This window comes from Halichoeres trimaculatus, unplaced genomic scaffold (assembly GCF_033239565.1).
Source record: "Halichoeres trimaculatus isolate MK-OKI-2021-1 unplaced genomic scaffold, fHalTri1.1 fHalTri1_scaffold_2, whole genome shotgun sequence".
Lineage (NCBI taxonomy): Eukaryota > Metazoa > Chordata > Actinopteri > Labriformes > Labridae > Halichoeres > Halichoeres trimaculatus.
In genome coordinates, this window is record NW_027437180.1 from 37,032,001 (window position 1) to 37,046,550 (window position 14,550).

The 14,550-nt window shown below is 39.3% G+C and overlaps 1 protein-coding gene across 3 annotated transcripts in view; it reads left to right on the forward strand.

The window, feature by feature from the left end:
* LOC141787198 (protein kinase C alpha type) overlaps positions 1 to 14,550 on the forward strand; it is a 300,641-nt gene that overhangs the window by 245,922 nt on the left and 40,169 nt on the right. For all 3 annotated transcript variants that reach the window (XM_074665490.1, XM_074665491.1, XM_074665492.1), the window contains 2 exons: positions 3,514 to 3,594; positions 6,630 to 6,737. In XM_074665490.1, the coding sequence (XP_074521591.1) occupies positions 3,514 to 3,594; positions 6,630 to 6,737 (189 nt within the window). The remainder of the gene's footprint in view (positions 1 to 3,513; positions 3,595 to 6,629; positions 6,738 to 14,550) is intronic.

Genomic DNA, 14,550 nt, shown 5'->3' on the forward strand with positions numbered 1-14,550 from the left:
GTCAGCAACAGTAGGTATGAGGAAAAACTGACCCATTTATTATTAACCAATGGGTAACACAAACTGCTTATACCGGAGATTTTAGATGCATTCTGATACAATACCGATACTTGTTTTTTTGCTGATATCTGACCGATATCCGATATCAATATTAGACTGGGACACCTCTACAAAAAACTTCTTATTTAGATTGTTATTCGCAAGATTTTAACTATGAATAGAATTTTATACACTTTATTATCTTCATTGTGAAGATAAAGTAAATTTTGTGGCTCTGGAATGACTTGAATTCAGGTGAGCTAAGGTAAAATGGCTCCTTTGACAGTAAAGGTTGCAGACCCTTGTTCTAGCTGCTATCAAAGCAGATGCCCAGGTTCCTTGCATATTTCCTTGATATGATCAACAGAGGAACTGTCAGAAGGCAAACTTTTCTGGGCAATCTGCTGGAACTGAATGAAAAGTATGTCTGTTTTAAAGTTGAAGTCATGTAGTGCACTCAACATCCCAGGGTCAGTGGCTTTAACAGGCAAGTACAGGTGTGAATCATCAGCATAACAACGAAACGAGGCACAAAAATTCATTTCGATGCTGCGTTGATTCAAGATGTCATGTTTTCCTGCTTCTACGTTCAGATAAATATCAATACTTGGAGCTTAGTCGGCTTAATTATCGTGATTACAGCGTCCACTTTGAGTATTTTTTAAATTATCCTGAGTATTACAACGTTTCGAGGTGGGTACCATGTAAGTCTGGACACATGCTCGCCTCTGTGCGAGAGGATAAACACGTGGATGCTCTGAGTGTCCAGCCAGCTCCCATCAGCCCTCAGGAAAACATCATGACAATGGAGAGCAGAGCTGGAGGAGTTTGTGTCGCCTGTGTGTGTTTTTATGCATATAAGGTCTCCCACTGGGAACACAGAGGTCAGGGGCTGGACAGCTGAGGCTACGCAGTGTGCGAATACATTACACTCTTTACGATAAGCTTTAAACCTCAGCGCTGATTTGTTTGTGTGAGCCTGAATTGTTTCAGTTTATGGTCACATAATCTGTTTCCTTAGTCCAAGAAGAGGCTCCAGAGAAAGACGAGGGTGTGAAATGTAACAGTGTGTGTCTTCTGGCTGCTGTGAATGGGGTCAAAGCGGGTGAACGCGTTGTCCTCAGCCAAAGTCAGAGAAGGCCAAAGGAAATCCTTCTGTCACAAGAGGAGATGTCACTTTCACACAGCTTCCTCCTGGTGGTTTATAAACTTGTTTCACTGAAATTCGTCACTTTTTGTGTCTTTATTTCTCTTGTAAATGTGTCCAAACTTTCCCCTAAGTGCAGAATGTACTTTTACACATGTAGACAAACTTTATCAGGAGGTGGAAACAGGATTTGGATGTGACCAAAGCATGCTTCTGAAACTATTGTCCCACCTGACAAGGAGGATTTTCCTTAACCCATCAAGTATGAAACATGTAGGTCAAAAAGTAACTGAATTGGCTTAAAAAGCTGAGTTTACCTCCTGCAAAACATTTGGACAAAGGACTGAGTTTCATCTGTATTGGTTTCACCGAACATCCTTTTATGTGACGGAAATTCCCAGTATCCCATCTCCTCAGCTGAACCGTGGCAGAAGTTATTGTTGCAGATTTTTCTTAAATCTGTGTGATTCAGGGGTCATACAGCTCAAACTATTGTTGGTTTGAGTTGAATCAAAGTATGAAAAGGAAAGTAAAACCTCTCTGAGAGTGTATCATGCATCTGTTTGAGTTGAACTTTCATCACTGCTTTTTTTCCTGCTACAATTAATGCAACCTGTAAAAGACATTTGGTGTCTTATGGCATATTTTATCATTAAGAACAGCTTAAAAACTTAAATATCACATAATTTGTAAGCCACCATGCTGAAACTGACATCAGTTGTTTGGATCTGAACGTATAGATAAATGTTAGTCGTTGATCAAAAAGTTGTTGAGTAAAAGAAAATTGACCACAATTATTAGCATCTCCACATTTGTTACAGTGGATTCTTTTTGGACATAAACATTAAAGCTCCTGTGAGGAGATTTTTGATGGTCATGTAACAAACTTAATTTAATGCAGATGTATCTTTCTGACCTTAAAACAGAATATCAGTTGAAAATTTTATTTATTTATTTATTTTTGGGGGTTGTTTTTGTTTTGTTTAATGTCTGTGATCGTGGTGAAAGGGTAGGTGTCAGAATGGGTGATAACCCCACACAAAAGCAACAAATTCCCACTCAATGATTAAAAACAAAAGAAAGAAAAAGAAAGAAAGAAAGAAAGAAAGAAAGAAAGAAAGAAAGAAAGAGACTTTTTTGGGTTGTCGGTACGACCTAGCAATCAGGTCCCCATGTAGCTAACCCTCAAGCTGGTGGTCTGGGTTGATATCCATCTTTTCTACATAAAGGCACTAAAAAATAATTTGGAAAAAAACTTCTTTTCACATGCACAGGGCAAATTCTGCTGGATAGCTTTGCCCACAAGGGGGCACTAAAGTCACCTTAAGCCGATAGATCCTTGCAGGAGCTTTAACCTGAACATTTATATCCATGTTTCAAACATTAGCCCCTTGATTTGTTATGATTCTCACTGGCTCCCCACATGACCAGCCTGAAAAAGACGTATTGTTTTGCCACAGAGTCAACAAGCAGAAAAGAAATATGATGGTCTCTTTTGCCCGGATTACTTTGAGGTGCCACTTTAGCTTTTAAAAATTACTCCCCAATCTCAAAAGGCCTTGACCAACCAGGATTAGGTTTTAATTCTGGTTAAGAAGTAGCGTACTGCAAATTTAGTGTGTTAAATACATAGACATTATAATGCATGGTCTTCATGACATCACTCATTTGTATTTCATGCAGAGTTTTGAAGCATATTGTCGCGACATTGAAAACACTAAATTCAGTCTAGCTTCCATCAAGGTCGAGTGAGGTAAAGAAGCTTTGGGTTTCCTCGTCTGTTAGTCAGATCAGCTGTGCCCCTAATTAGGCAAATTTATCATCTTAACATTTTGCAGTGTTTGCTGTTGGATAAAATGAGCTCTTCAGACTGGTCTTCAGAGTCATTTTCTGTTCCTGGCTTTGATCATGTTTAGTTTTGCTGTTGAAATCTGCTCGCTGAATGTACGTGTATGTGGTTTGTGAGACTTCTGGAGCCAGCTTCAAGTGGACACTTGTGGAACTGCAGTTTTCAGCACTTCAGCAATGGCTTGAATTTTCATGGCTTAAGGTTGCCACTTTATTGTATTTAATGAGTCTAAATTAAATAAACAGTATAAGTGTAAATGTTGGTGTAGAAGGCAGTGGTGTGGCTATAGTTGCAAATCAGATGCACAGGACTGAAGCTGTGTTTACCTTTTTTGAAAAAGCATCACTGTCTGCGTGGCTTCGTGTGCATGTTTTAATGAGCTGAAATATCCTCAGTTCAGCTGCTCTTACTGCTGTTAACTGTGTCGTGCTAAAGTGAGACTAAACCACTGAACCGGTTTCTCTTTCTTCCTCCACAGATCATAGCATATCAGCCATACGGACGCTCTGTAGACTGGTGGGCGTATGGAGTTCTGCTCTACGAAATGCTGGCAGGGCAGGTGAGTTATGTATTCACACAAACACACACTCACACATACACCTGCCCCCTCACACACACACAACCACTTATGTAATAACTTGTTATTGATCGTGTAGTAAACAACACACAGGCACACACTCGCTCATGACCTGCTTTGGCTGTGTTTTTCCCACAAACGGTTTATCTTGCTGAGGCTCTGCCATGGCCTAAATGTGTTCAGGTGTCGCTTCCAAAGACTTTCCCATGAGTGCTATACAGTGACATACAAAAACACAGCAATGTGGTTGTAGCCTGAACTCTCTTTAATACAGTCAGCTGAGCTTGTGTTTGGCAAATGAGGCTTTATGTCTCCTTAAACTGTAGGTACTAATTAATCCTCCCAAAAACAGTGAAATTAAAGATTTTTGGACTTAACAACCCCAAAAAATATCTCAGGGTATGAAGTTATTAAAACATATTTAAAGCATACCTTTCTAGTCTTTGCTGCCCTTTTCCTTATCTCTGCTTGAACTTTAAAATACTTGATGATATTTTGTCAGACTCTTTCACAATTCCAAAGAAGTGCAATATACCTTTAAATTTTAAAGAGGGGGTATAATGTTATACCGGCATTAACATAACATTAAAGTAACAACTCTGGATGTTCGTGTTAAATGTGTACATATTTCAAACAGCTACGTATTTATAGTGTTGAAATCCCTGAATTTGTAACTGATCAAAAAGCTCTGTTCTAAAAATAGCTCCTGATCTTAAAGAGACTAGACATTGTGTAAGGATCTCCAGACTGGGTCCAGACACATTGGAGGATTAGGCAGATTTCAAACACCAAGGTTTGTCCATGTGGTGCATTTCATTTATACTCGGAAGTCGGGATTTGCGAGTTTCCAGAAAGAAATTTCAACTGGAACGCCCCAAGTTGGAATTTCCAGTTGGTAAGTCAGCGGGGCCACACAACCCCTGAGTTTACAATCAAAGATGGCCGCCCTGGGTGTAAACAGAAATTAAGTTCTTGTACTACTCAGTGTAATTTAGCATTTCCGTCTAGTCGGCAACTACACCGTTTTTAACTTGATGGAGATCTCATTGCTATTGCTGATGTAAATGGAACGCAACAATAGCTCTGCCCCTAGCAGGCCTTCATAGGGCTGGCCAATCAGAGGGAAGGGGGTTTCGAGAGTAGGGTGTTTTAAAGTGACAGCAGCTAAAACAGTTTGAAATAAAAGTTTTCTAAAACATAAGTGGAAAAAACATTTTTTTTAGCTGTACATAAGATAAGATAACATAGAACTTCATTGATCTCCAGGGGGCAAATTATTAAAAAAAAAAAGATCTTTATTTTTTTTTTATTAATAATCAATGTCCTTAAAGATATGTTCAGTCTAGCAGAGGACTAGACAGTGTCAACAAAATAGAAACATCCAGACAAATTAAAAAATGTTAAAGGGACATTAATAACAGCAACAACACAGCAAAAATGTTACTTGAAACCCCAAATGCTTAGGGATTTAATTTTTAATTAACAATGATATAAAGTTTACCAATTTTATTCAGCCCTTTTTGTTTGATTTGCTTTAAATAACTAAATAAGTTTGTTTAAAGTAATACTGATCCTGCACATTTTAAATGTGTTAATGTTTTAAATTCTTCTCACTTAGGGACTGTGTATGTTAAACTGAAAGTCACACGACTTTTTTGCTTCCAAAAAAAACTGATTTTGTGACCTTACAGTTACAGGTTGCTTGTTTTTATCCTCTTCATACTAAATCTATATGCAGTAGACGTAAGTGGTGGTGGGTTAGGGTTAGGAACTCAGCCCCCGCAGTGTGTGTATGCCCATTCCAGGATCATGCAAAGATCATGTAAAGATACCACAGGGGCATCAAAGGGACAGGATAAAACTTTGAAAAAAGCACAAAACCTTTTCTTTAAATACTTTTTTTGTTGCATGGGTACCTTTTTATGTAAAGTGTAAAAAGATCTACTACATTTCAGTTTCTTATCCTAACTCGGTGTTTAAAGTCAAACTCCCATATCTCTGCTCTGAGCATCTCTGGTCCACTTCTCTTGTTACCAGCTAGCATCCTGTTTGGGAAGCAGCTTGGTGTGCTGCCAGAGGACACAAGTCGATACTGCTGACAATACTCTACTGAAGAAAATATATCAATAACGTGTAGGCTGATAAAATAAGAGCTACTTTTAAAATCCAAGACAAGCAGAACATGCAGCTTCTTTACCAAGATGCTCATAAAGAACGACATTGTTGTACAAACCCCAACCTCCAGTCTTCATTAAAATGGTTTTCCATTGTGTATGAGGTATTTTTCATTAGCTTAGCAGCAGCCTGAGGCTAAAGAAGCTCTGTGGCAGCTACATCAGAAAAGTTTGAACATCTGATGAATCATCTGAGTGTTGTTATCTTTGAAAACATTGGTTGAAGCCCAAAGAGTCCTCAGCAGAGAAAGATTTTTAGATGTTTCTATCAAATATGTTGAGCACTATGTGGCTTATTAAGTGATCTCATCTCAGGGTGAGTAAAAATATCACATGTATGGGTTTCATTCCCAAATGAACTCAGCAAGTTTCAGAGTTTTAACACTCAACCAAAATTTGAACCTACTCAGATGCTCTCTGTCCCCGTCTCTCTCTGCTGTCTGTGAAATCAAGTAAAGAGGGCATGACGCAGAAAAAGGCTATCTTCACCCTGAGGGACCAGCAGAGTGGAAATGACAAATAATTCATTTTATGGAGTGTCAAAACACCCACATTATGGTTACTGATGATAACCACCCAGTGAGGAGGAGGAAAAGCTGGGTCATCCACTCCATTTGGTCCACAAGGTCCTTCTGGGAAACTTATCTCCACATAATCTTCACTGCTCTGTCCAGATTTCCATTTGTTTACACATTTTCCTTTGATTTTCTTCCTTTTTTTCTGGTTTCAAATAGGAAAGACTGATTTGAGTAAGTTAAACGATTCAAAATAAAAAAGGCTCTTAAACTCACACACACATATTCATCCACTGTGTCTCTCCATGTTCTGTTCTTCCTCCTTCAGCCTCCATTTGATGGAGAGGATGAAGATGAGCTGTTTCAGTCCATAATGGAGCACAATGTGTCCTACCCCAAGTCCCTGTCCAAAGAAGCCGTCTCCATCTGTAAAGGGGTGAGTGGTTGTTCGTTAATTTTCCCATGTTGCAGCTGTGTTTACCAAACACATAAATGGATCTGTTTGTTTCACATAGAGGCTTTTCTGTTCATTTGTTTAATTAGGATAATGCATGTTAATCAACTTTCAGCAGTAAACATCAATGTTAATATGCTGGAATTAGCACATTAGCTAAATTTAATCTGTAGTACTAAAGCAGGTGCTCACACAAACGGTAAACAAATCAGCCGTACACATAGTATTGTCAATGTTTGTATATAGCAATACTGTTGTTACAGCAGGTTTTTCCAACTTGGCAACTAGAACGCTTTTAACTCAGTGATGATGTCATTCCCACTGCAGATGTAAGTGGAACGCAACAATAGCTCTTCCCCTGACAGGCCTCCATAGCCAATCGGAGGGAATGGGGGTTTTGGGAGTAGGGTGTCTTAAAGAGACAGCTGCTAAAATAGGTTGAAATAAAGGTTTGTAGTAGTGCTGTCAGGCGATTAAAAAATTAATCTAATTAATTACAGGATTTGTAATTAATTAATCTAATTAATCACATTTTAATCTCATATCTGCTTAAGGTCCCAAAATAAAGAATTTGAATTCCAGGACATTAAAATTACATTAAAAGACATTAAAAAAACATTTAAAAAATAAAGTGGGAATATATGCATCACATTTTTAGGTACCCTGAGGCATAAGGAACACATGAAAAAAGTTTTATAGTTCTTTCTTTACAAAATCTACACAGTCCTGCACCTAAGATAAGCTGATTTGATTTTTGGGACGGTTTTTGCTTCTGTTCACATTTTTACTCGATGTGGACTCGATTTTCACTGCAATATGAACTTCTATACTTCTATGAGGTCTGAAGAACCAGGGCTAAAGGCTAAAAACTGTGAGGAACTATGTACAAAACACTTAATTCAAGTCTTGGATCAAAGAAAAGTGACGTATTTTCAGTTTTACATGCTCTGAACACACAAACTGTTGCTCATTGGTGCAGAGCAGCCCCAAGCTGAAACATGACACCAGGAAGATGGAAGGACATTTTAAAAGAATTCTTTAGATTTAAATACGGGACAAATATAGATCATTCAGCGCTTGTATAATTCAGTAAAGAGTGTAGAATTACCTGTTTTTTACAGAATTGAGCTAGAGCAAACGGTTGATTTTCTGCAGATTTTCAAAGAGGACGTGTGAATAAACGAGATGTGGACGGCAGTCCCCCAAAAATAACTCTTGCTTCCCCCCGGTTCAAAGCATGTTGCTGACATCAAGTGTGATACATTGAGGGACCGTCGGAAATTTGAAAATCTGACGGGACATCACTTTTTCCAAGTAGGACAAACGGTTTGTAAATGCCAGATATTTGAAAATAAGTGTGTCTTTGAACGCCCCGTGGGTTTGGGATCCAGATTAATCTGCATTAATTTTTATAACACGTTAATGTGCGGTGTAACTAAATCTAATAAAAAAAATGACAGCCCTAGTTTTTATTATTTTTTATTATTATCATTATTTGGGGTATATATATATATATATATATATATATATATATATTTATCCCTAACAATCAAAGTCCTTAAACATATGTTCAGTCTAACAGAGGACTAGACAGTGTCACTTAAAGCCTTTTTTTTTCATTTGTTTAATTAGGATAATGCACATTAATCAACTTTTCAGCAGTAAACATCAATTTTAATATGCTGGAATTAGCACATTAGCTAAATTTAATCTGTAGTGCTAAAACAAATGTTAAAACAACTTAACATTTTCTTAGACAGCGCAAAGAATATCACACATAATAACTCAGAAAAAGTCCAACATGCAAAAAAGGATCCATACTCCCTCTTTAATGTACAACCTCTTTTTAAACAACCTCTGTTCAAGATCTTAACATGACTTGCTGAAATGATAATGTCATCTCATAATGAGCTTCTAACCGGTTCATGACATGTTGGAGGTGAGGGCCTCAATCATCAAGGTCTGCCCACAGCGCCACCTCGACTAGTCAGATGGAAGGAGGTTTGCGGAGCAGGGAGCCTTAAAGAGACAGCAGCTCAAGACAGAGGCTGACAGAAAGCGTTTTTTTTTAAACACTAGTGTGAGAAAAAAAACGATTTTTGAGCCACATTACAGATTCTAAAAAAGCACTGTAACCCCTCTAAGTGATTTTTAAAGGTGAAGTAGTTCTTTAACACCCTGGTATGAGCTGATAATTTGCTTATTACTGCAAATCAACAAAGCAGGAATAGTCGAACCTCTTGTAAAAGCGCTACATGCTCTTCTTACTGTTCTAACTTTAGGGAAGTAAACAGGAAGCCTCTTTAAAAAATAAAATAAAATAAAAAAAACTGCTGTTGGGCTTATTTTAGTTTGACATGACATGAGAGACACGAAGCTCCATTTACTGTTAGAATGAAGAACAGACTTTGAAGATACCGTCTGGGAGCTCCAGACAAGTTTTCTCTTGTCTTCTCACTCGGAGCTTGTTTCTGTGACGTGAATTATTAAAGCTTTGCTGGGAAACATATGAGTTCACCCTCTATATTCTCTGTAACTGGTTTTGAAAACGCTTTACGGGCACATTGAAGTCAATTTGCAAGCATTTTGGTTTTATGTAGTGAAATATTTTAGATGCAAAGTACAAAAAGAAATAGAAGATAGACAATCAGATTTGTCACAAAAAGTGCCTTCAAATTATTGACATATTAAAATCAGAATTGAGTGATGGATTTCAGCAGTTAATCACAAGCAGTTGCATTTAAAATGTCTTTATTTTGCATTTTGAAACAGTTTTAAGATATAGAAGCTATGCGTTTAAGTCACTTCCCCTCCAGGGCTCGTCCCCTCTCAGTTGGACAGAGTGGCTGAACAAACCTCACTCGACATTGCAGAGAGTGGCTGGTAACACAGTGAGACTGGGAACATGCAGAATATGTCATGAAATCAAGGACAGTTGGACACGACAATGATCCGTACAAGCTACCAAACCTGTACCTGACTTCAACACCAAGAAAATACATAATGCTAAACCTGAAAGCATATGAAAGCCTCTATATGATTCAGCATACAGTATACAGTGGTTTAACCCAAGTGAATGTATGTATTATCTAGTTTTACTTCTGTTCAATGCCCAACCCGAGTGCCAAAACTCATCAAAGTTAAACAATGGAACAATGGTGGTCTTTTTATATGAAGAGTGGTCTTTTTGCGCACTGATGTTGATGTTTTTTATGCACCCTCAAATTGGCCCTTTCCTGACGCCAGATTTCGTCATTTAAGGTAGCCAAAAAATACAGCATAAACTCAGCTAACTGACACAAAACGGGAACCACAAATCCAGCTATTGTTGTCTGGATTGTTTCTGTGAATTGCAGCTATTCATCTGTTTCTCTGTTTTAAGTCTTTGGGTAGCCAAAAGTTAGCTCTGACTGAATCAGAATTAGAATACTTTATTGATCCTGAGGGAAAATTTCATTTTAGCTACATCCCTGTCAAAACAGACAAAAACTCGAAGACTCGCACATTTGTGCAAGTCTTCGAGTTTTTGTCTGTTGTTACTATGCGCTTATATGCTGAGGCACAAATGTGCAAGTCTTCGAGGCCACAGAGGGGCGTGCTCGCAGCCTTACTTGGGCAAGTGCGCATCAACCCTCTGCAGCTGAACTGTAGCGGAGCCAAAAAAGGTGTTAAATCCAAGGTTGTGTGTGCCATGAGACTTCATGTGTTTGTATGTGTAAGCCGTGGACTTCATCCCCACCCAGACTCAACAATGTTCATGCCGTCTGGTGATGACAAGGCCACGGCTATTGCCGTTGAGATGACTTCGAAGAGTTCTGATCCAGAGACAATATCACAGGAGGAAGGTGCAGGATGAGAGGGGGTAGAGCATCTGTCTGCATTCCATCCAGGAGAGTCGAGCGTTTTCAGCCTACCAAGGCCAGCGCAGAGGGGCCGAAAGAGAGATAAAGATTGTTTGGGTCAGGCAGACACACTGAAAATTTTTCAGTCTGCCTTAAAGTCCAAACTGGTAAACTCTGTGGCGTGCCAAATGACCTAATTTGGTGGCCCATTACAGCCGAGCTGAGCTGAAAGCTTCTCCAAGTTGTTATCCATCCTGTGAAGAAGTCCAGGAATCTCTTCCTGCCTGCGATTAAGTTCACATATGGCTCGAGTCTCAGTTTTGACAGCTGTGCACAATCCCTCATTGACAGGCAGCTTATCGAATCCCAAAAGTGCTGCCTGCGTCCTCTTAAGTTTGCGATAAATCAGGAAACTGCCAGCTCCAAACAGCAGAAAGCCTGTTATCATAATTCCAAATATGTAGAAATTTTCAACATCCTTGACGGAACGGATCGGCAGGCATACGGTCCTCCAAGTATCCCAGGAGTCGATCGAATACCCGACTGCTTTTCAAACCTGTGTGTTCGTTCAATCAATCGCGCATCAGCTGTTCCTCATTTTTTTGTATTGTTTTTAAGCTGGGACGGTATTCAAGCCAAGGCTGCAGCGTAGCAGGCGTAACCACGGCAACTTCCGTTGGCTGTGATGTCACATACATACCCTCTATTACAGAAACAAGTAACTGTCTGTATTAATGCAAAAAAAAGAAGGTTGTGCTCAGATTGAAATGTAAAAGAAGCTTTTAAAAAAAGACACCAGTTACTTGATTATTTAGGAGAATTAATGACTTCAAAACTGTTTTTCTACTGCTTCACAGATGTTTCAATTTTTTTCCACCGCTTGTACTTTCTACATTACTCCAGAGGGCAAAAAGAGACTAAAGTATGTCAATCCATCTTCATCCTGTGCAACTGGTGTGCATTAAATATGGATGAGTCTTTTGCAGTTGTTACTGACAAGCTGAAGTTCACTTGAGGCGCTCGCAATCAATAGAAAATGGACACAGTCTGCATGCTAATATGAGCAGCTGGTAAAGGTAAGCTTGTGCCAGTGAAAACCGTGATGCAAGGATAATAAAAACAAGCATTAATAAAGCTTGAAATGCCAGGTGAGAGGCAGAGAGGAATTTAATTTTCGAGAGTAGCCGTTTCATTCCTCTCCAGAGGCAGCGCAGACTTAACAAGCTGTGCTATAACGTAATTAGTCTCCTGTCCCCTCCTCACCTCCATCATTCTCCTTTTCTCTCTGTGTGACGCTCTCAGCTGTGAACACGTCCAGTCCTGGTTCCAGTCTCTGTCTCGACTCTTGTACGGCATGCATGTGACATGTGCTTTAATGAATACATAGTGCTGGCCAGAAGCCTGACCCACAAAATAAAAAAAGGAGGAGAGATGAGAGCGAGGGGAAATAGATAGAGTGGGACGAGGGAAATGAAGAAGAAGGGGAGGATAGAAATGGGCATGAAGCTGAGGAGGAATATATTTTTTATGTGGAAGGCATTTAGAAACATACAGAGAGTATCTATTTTTAGAAACACATGTTGACTGTACGTTTGCTTTAAAGGGGCCACAGATGGAGGCGAACATCTATCATAGAAATGAGACGCACAGAAAGGCTGTTCATAGAATAGTAAATAGAATAGAAAATACTTTATTCATCTCTGAGGGGAAATTCAGGAGAGTCACAGCAGCAATCAAGAATTCAGAAGTAAGAAAGTGTATAGAAAGTGCAAAAAGGTCCATAAGAAAACAGATGCTGACAGCTTGTCCATCATTGTCCAGTCAGCCAGCCTCCACCTCCACAGGGTCCAGGACTGAGCTTCTTCAGCAGTCTGTTCAGTCTCTGTCTCCTGGATCCTGTCCACTCTTTGTCCAATGTGGCATTCATGTTAGCTCTGTTAGCCATGTCTGTGAATAGCATGATGCTACTCTGCCCTTCAGTATTCCCCCTGTTGCTGGGTTAGCACAGCTAGCTCGTCCATCTTACTGGAGATAGATCTTACGTTCCCAATAACAATGGATGGAAGGACAGGTCCATGTCGTCGCTTCTTAGCTCACACCTGAGAACCAGCACGTCATCCTCACCTCCTTCTCCTCACCTTGTGGGGAAACATCTGGCCTTGCACCAGTTAGCATTGATATGCTACAGGCTGCTAACAGCTGATTTCACACGTAAACAATGCAGCCATGGTTACATGTAGGATCTCCAGACAAACACAGAAGACAAAACCAGTTTGGTGTCCACGACCAAAAAATGAGTCATACAAAGTAATGACCCACTCCAAATGCAAAAATGACAAAAAAGAGACGAAAAATTACAAGAAACTGAAAAAGAAAAGAGAGACACCACAACAGGCAGCCACAACTAACAGGGGGGAGTGATGCTGGAGTTATGGTAGATTTAAAATGTTTCCCTTCACTTCATTTTATTTTTCTTCCTGAGAGAGGAAGCCATAAAACTAGTCGTAATATCGCTGCATTCTGTCATCATCAGATTCAAGTAGGGGGAAAGTTTTCTTCTTTTCCCAGAAAAATAATAAGAAGAATCGCTCAATACTTTGAGTTTCTTAGTTTACCTGTCCAGACTTCCCACTGATTCCCAGACCCCATCTGGTTTCCTCTTTGCTTCCCCTCTATCTCTTTTCTTCTCCACCCCCTCCTAGGTCCTCCTCTCCCCCCTCTTCCTGTCAAATCTAATGACTCAAAGCTCTCATCAGGAACAGCAGGGCTACTTACAACTTATGCACACTTTTATGAACACATGCAGTCGAGTTTTTTTCTGGCAGCTCATGGCGTGGCGGAGACGTAAAGACTTTAACAGTAGGCATCAAAAGTTCTCCAGGAAGTCTCCTCACCACTCTGAAAAAAATAAAAACCTGGGTTAAAAAGAGAGTTTGGGAGTCAAGTCAGTCAGTTTTGAGGAAGTCGCGGTGTGATTTCTGACGTTTTAACGTTGACAGGCAGTGAGGTGTCGGGTTTCTCGCAGTAACAGACACTTCTGTGAAGCCAAAGAGAGGAGAAAACACCTTTTCTCCTTCATCAACAGCTGTTTGAAACGAGCGTCAGAGAGGCGAAGATGCTGAGTCCTGAGAGTCTGGCAAGTCGAGACTCAGTGCTGGCATAATTAGGGATTTTTGGATACTTTAAACCGAGATAGCCCAAACTTTTTTTAAAAAAGAAGGACGGCTTGTTAACGACTTTTTTTCATGATTTCTCATCTCTAAGTGTGCTCAAACATGCTTGTTCCATCATTACAGACTGATGAGGTCAAACCTCATCTGTCCCTCAGTAATCTCTTTGTTACCAGATAATCAGTGGTCAGTTTTCTGCAGTGTTACGTGCTGCGTAAACATCAGCAAACTCTGCTTCTGACCAAGGAAAATGTTAAATGTTAAAATTAGGGGGCGATATGAGTAAAACATATCAGGATCAGGATCTGGATTTTATCAGGATTATTTTTTAATATTCAGACTATTTTGAGCTGCAAACAACATTTTTAGGCAAGGCAAGTTCGTTTGCAAAAAAGTGAAATCTTACCAAGTGTTTTTGTTTTACTTTCAGTAAGAAAATGTCTTTTTGGACTTGAGTTGAGCCACATTCACTTGACCAGTCCAGAAAAGTGTCTTATTTCAAGTTATTTGAAGACAACATGAGGTCTGAATTGCTGATAATAAGTAAAGAAAACTGTACTTGTTTTGAAACATTCATCGTTAAGTTTTGTTTTTTTTTTACCAAAAAAAGACAATAATACTTCATTAGATTTTATTTTTTTGCAGTGTATATAGCACAATTTGACAGCAAGGCAATTCAAAGTCCTCTTCAGAGATACAAATTCATATTTGTCAGTAAACACATTAAAAGAAAACTAAAAAAAGCAAAAAAAAAAAAATCACATTAGAGAGAACATCAAAAAA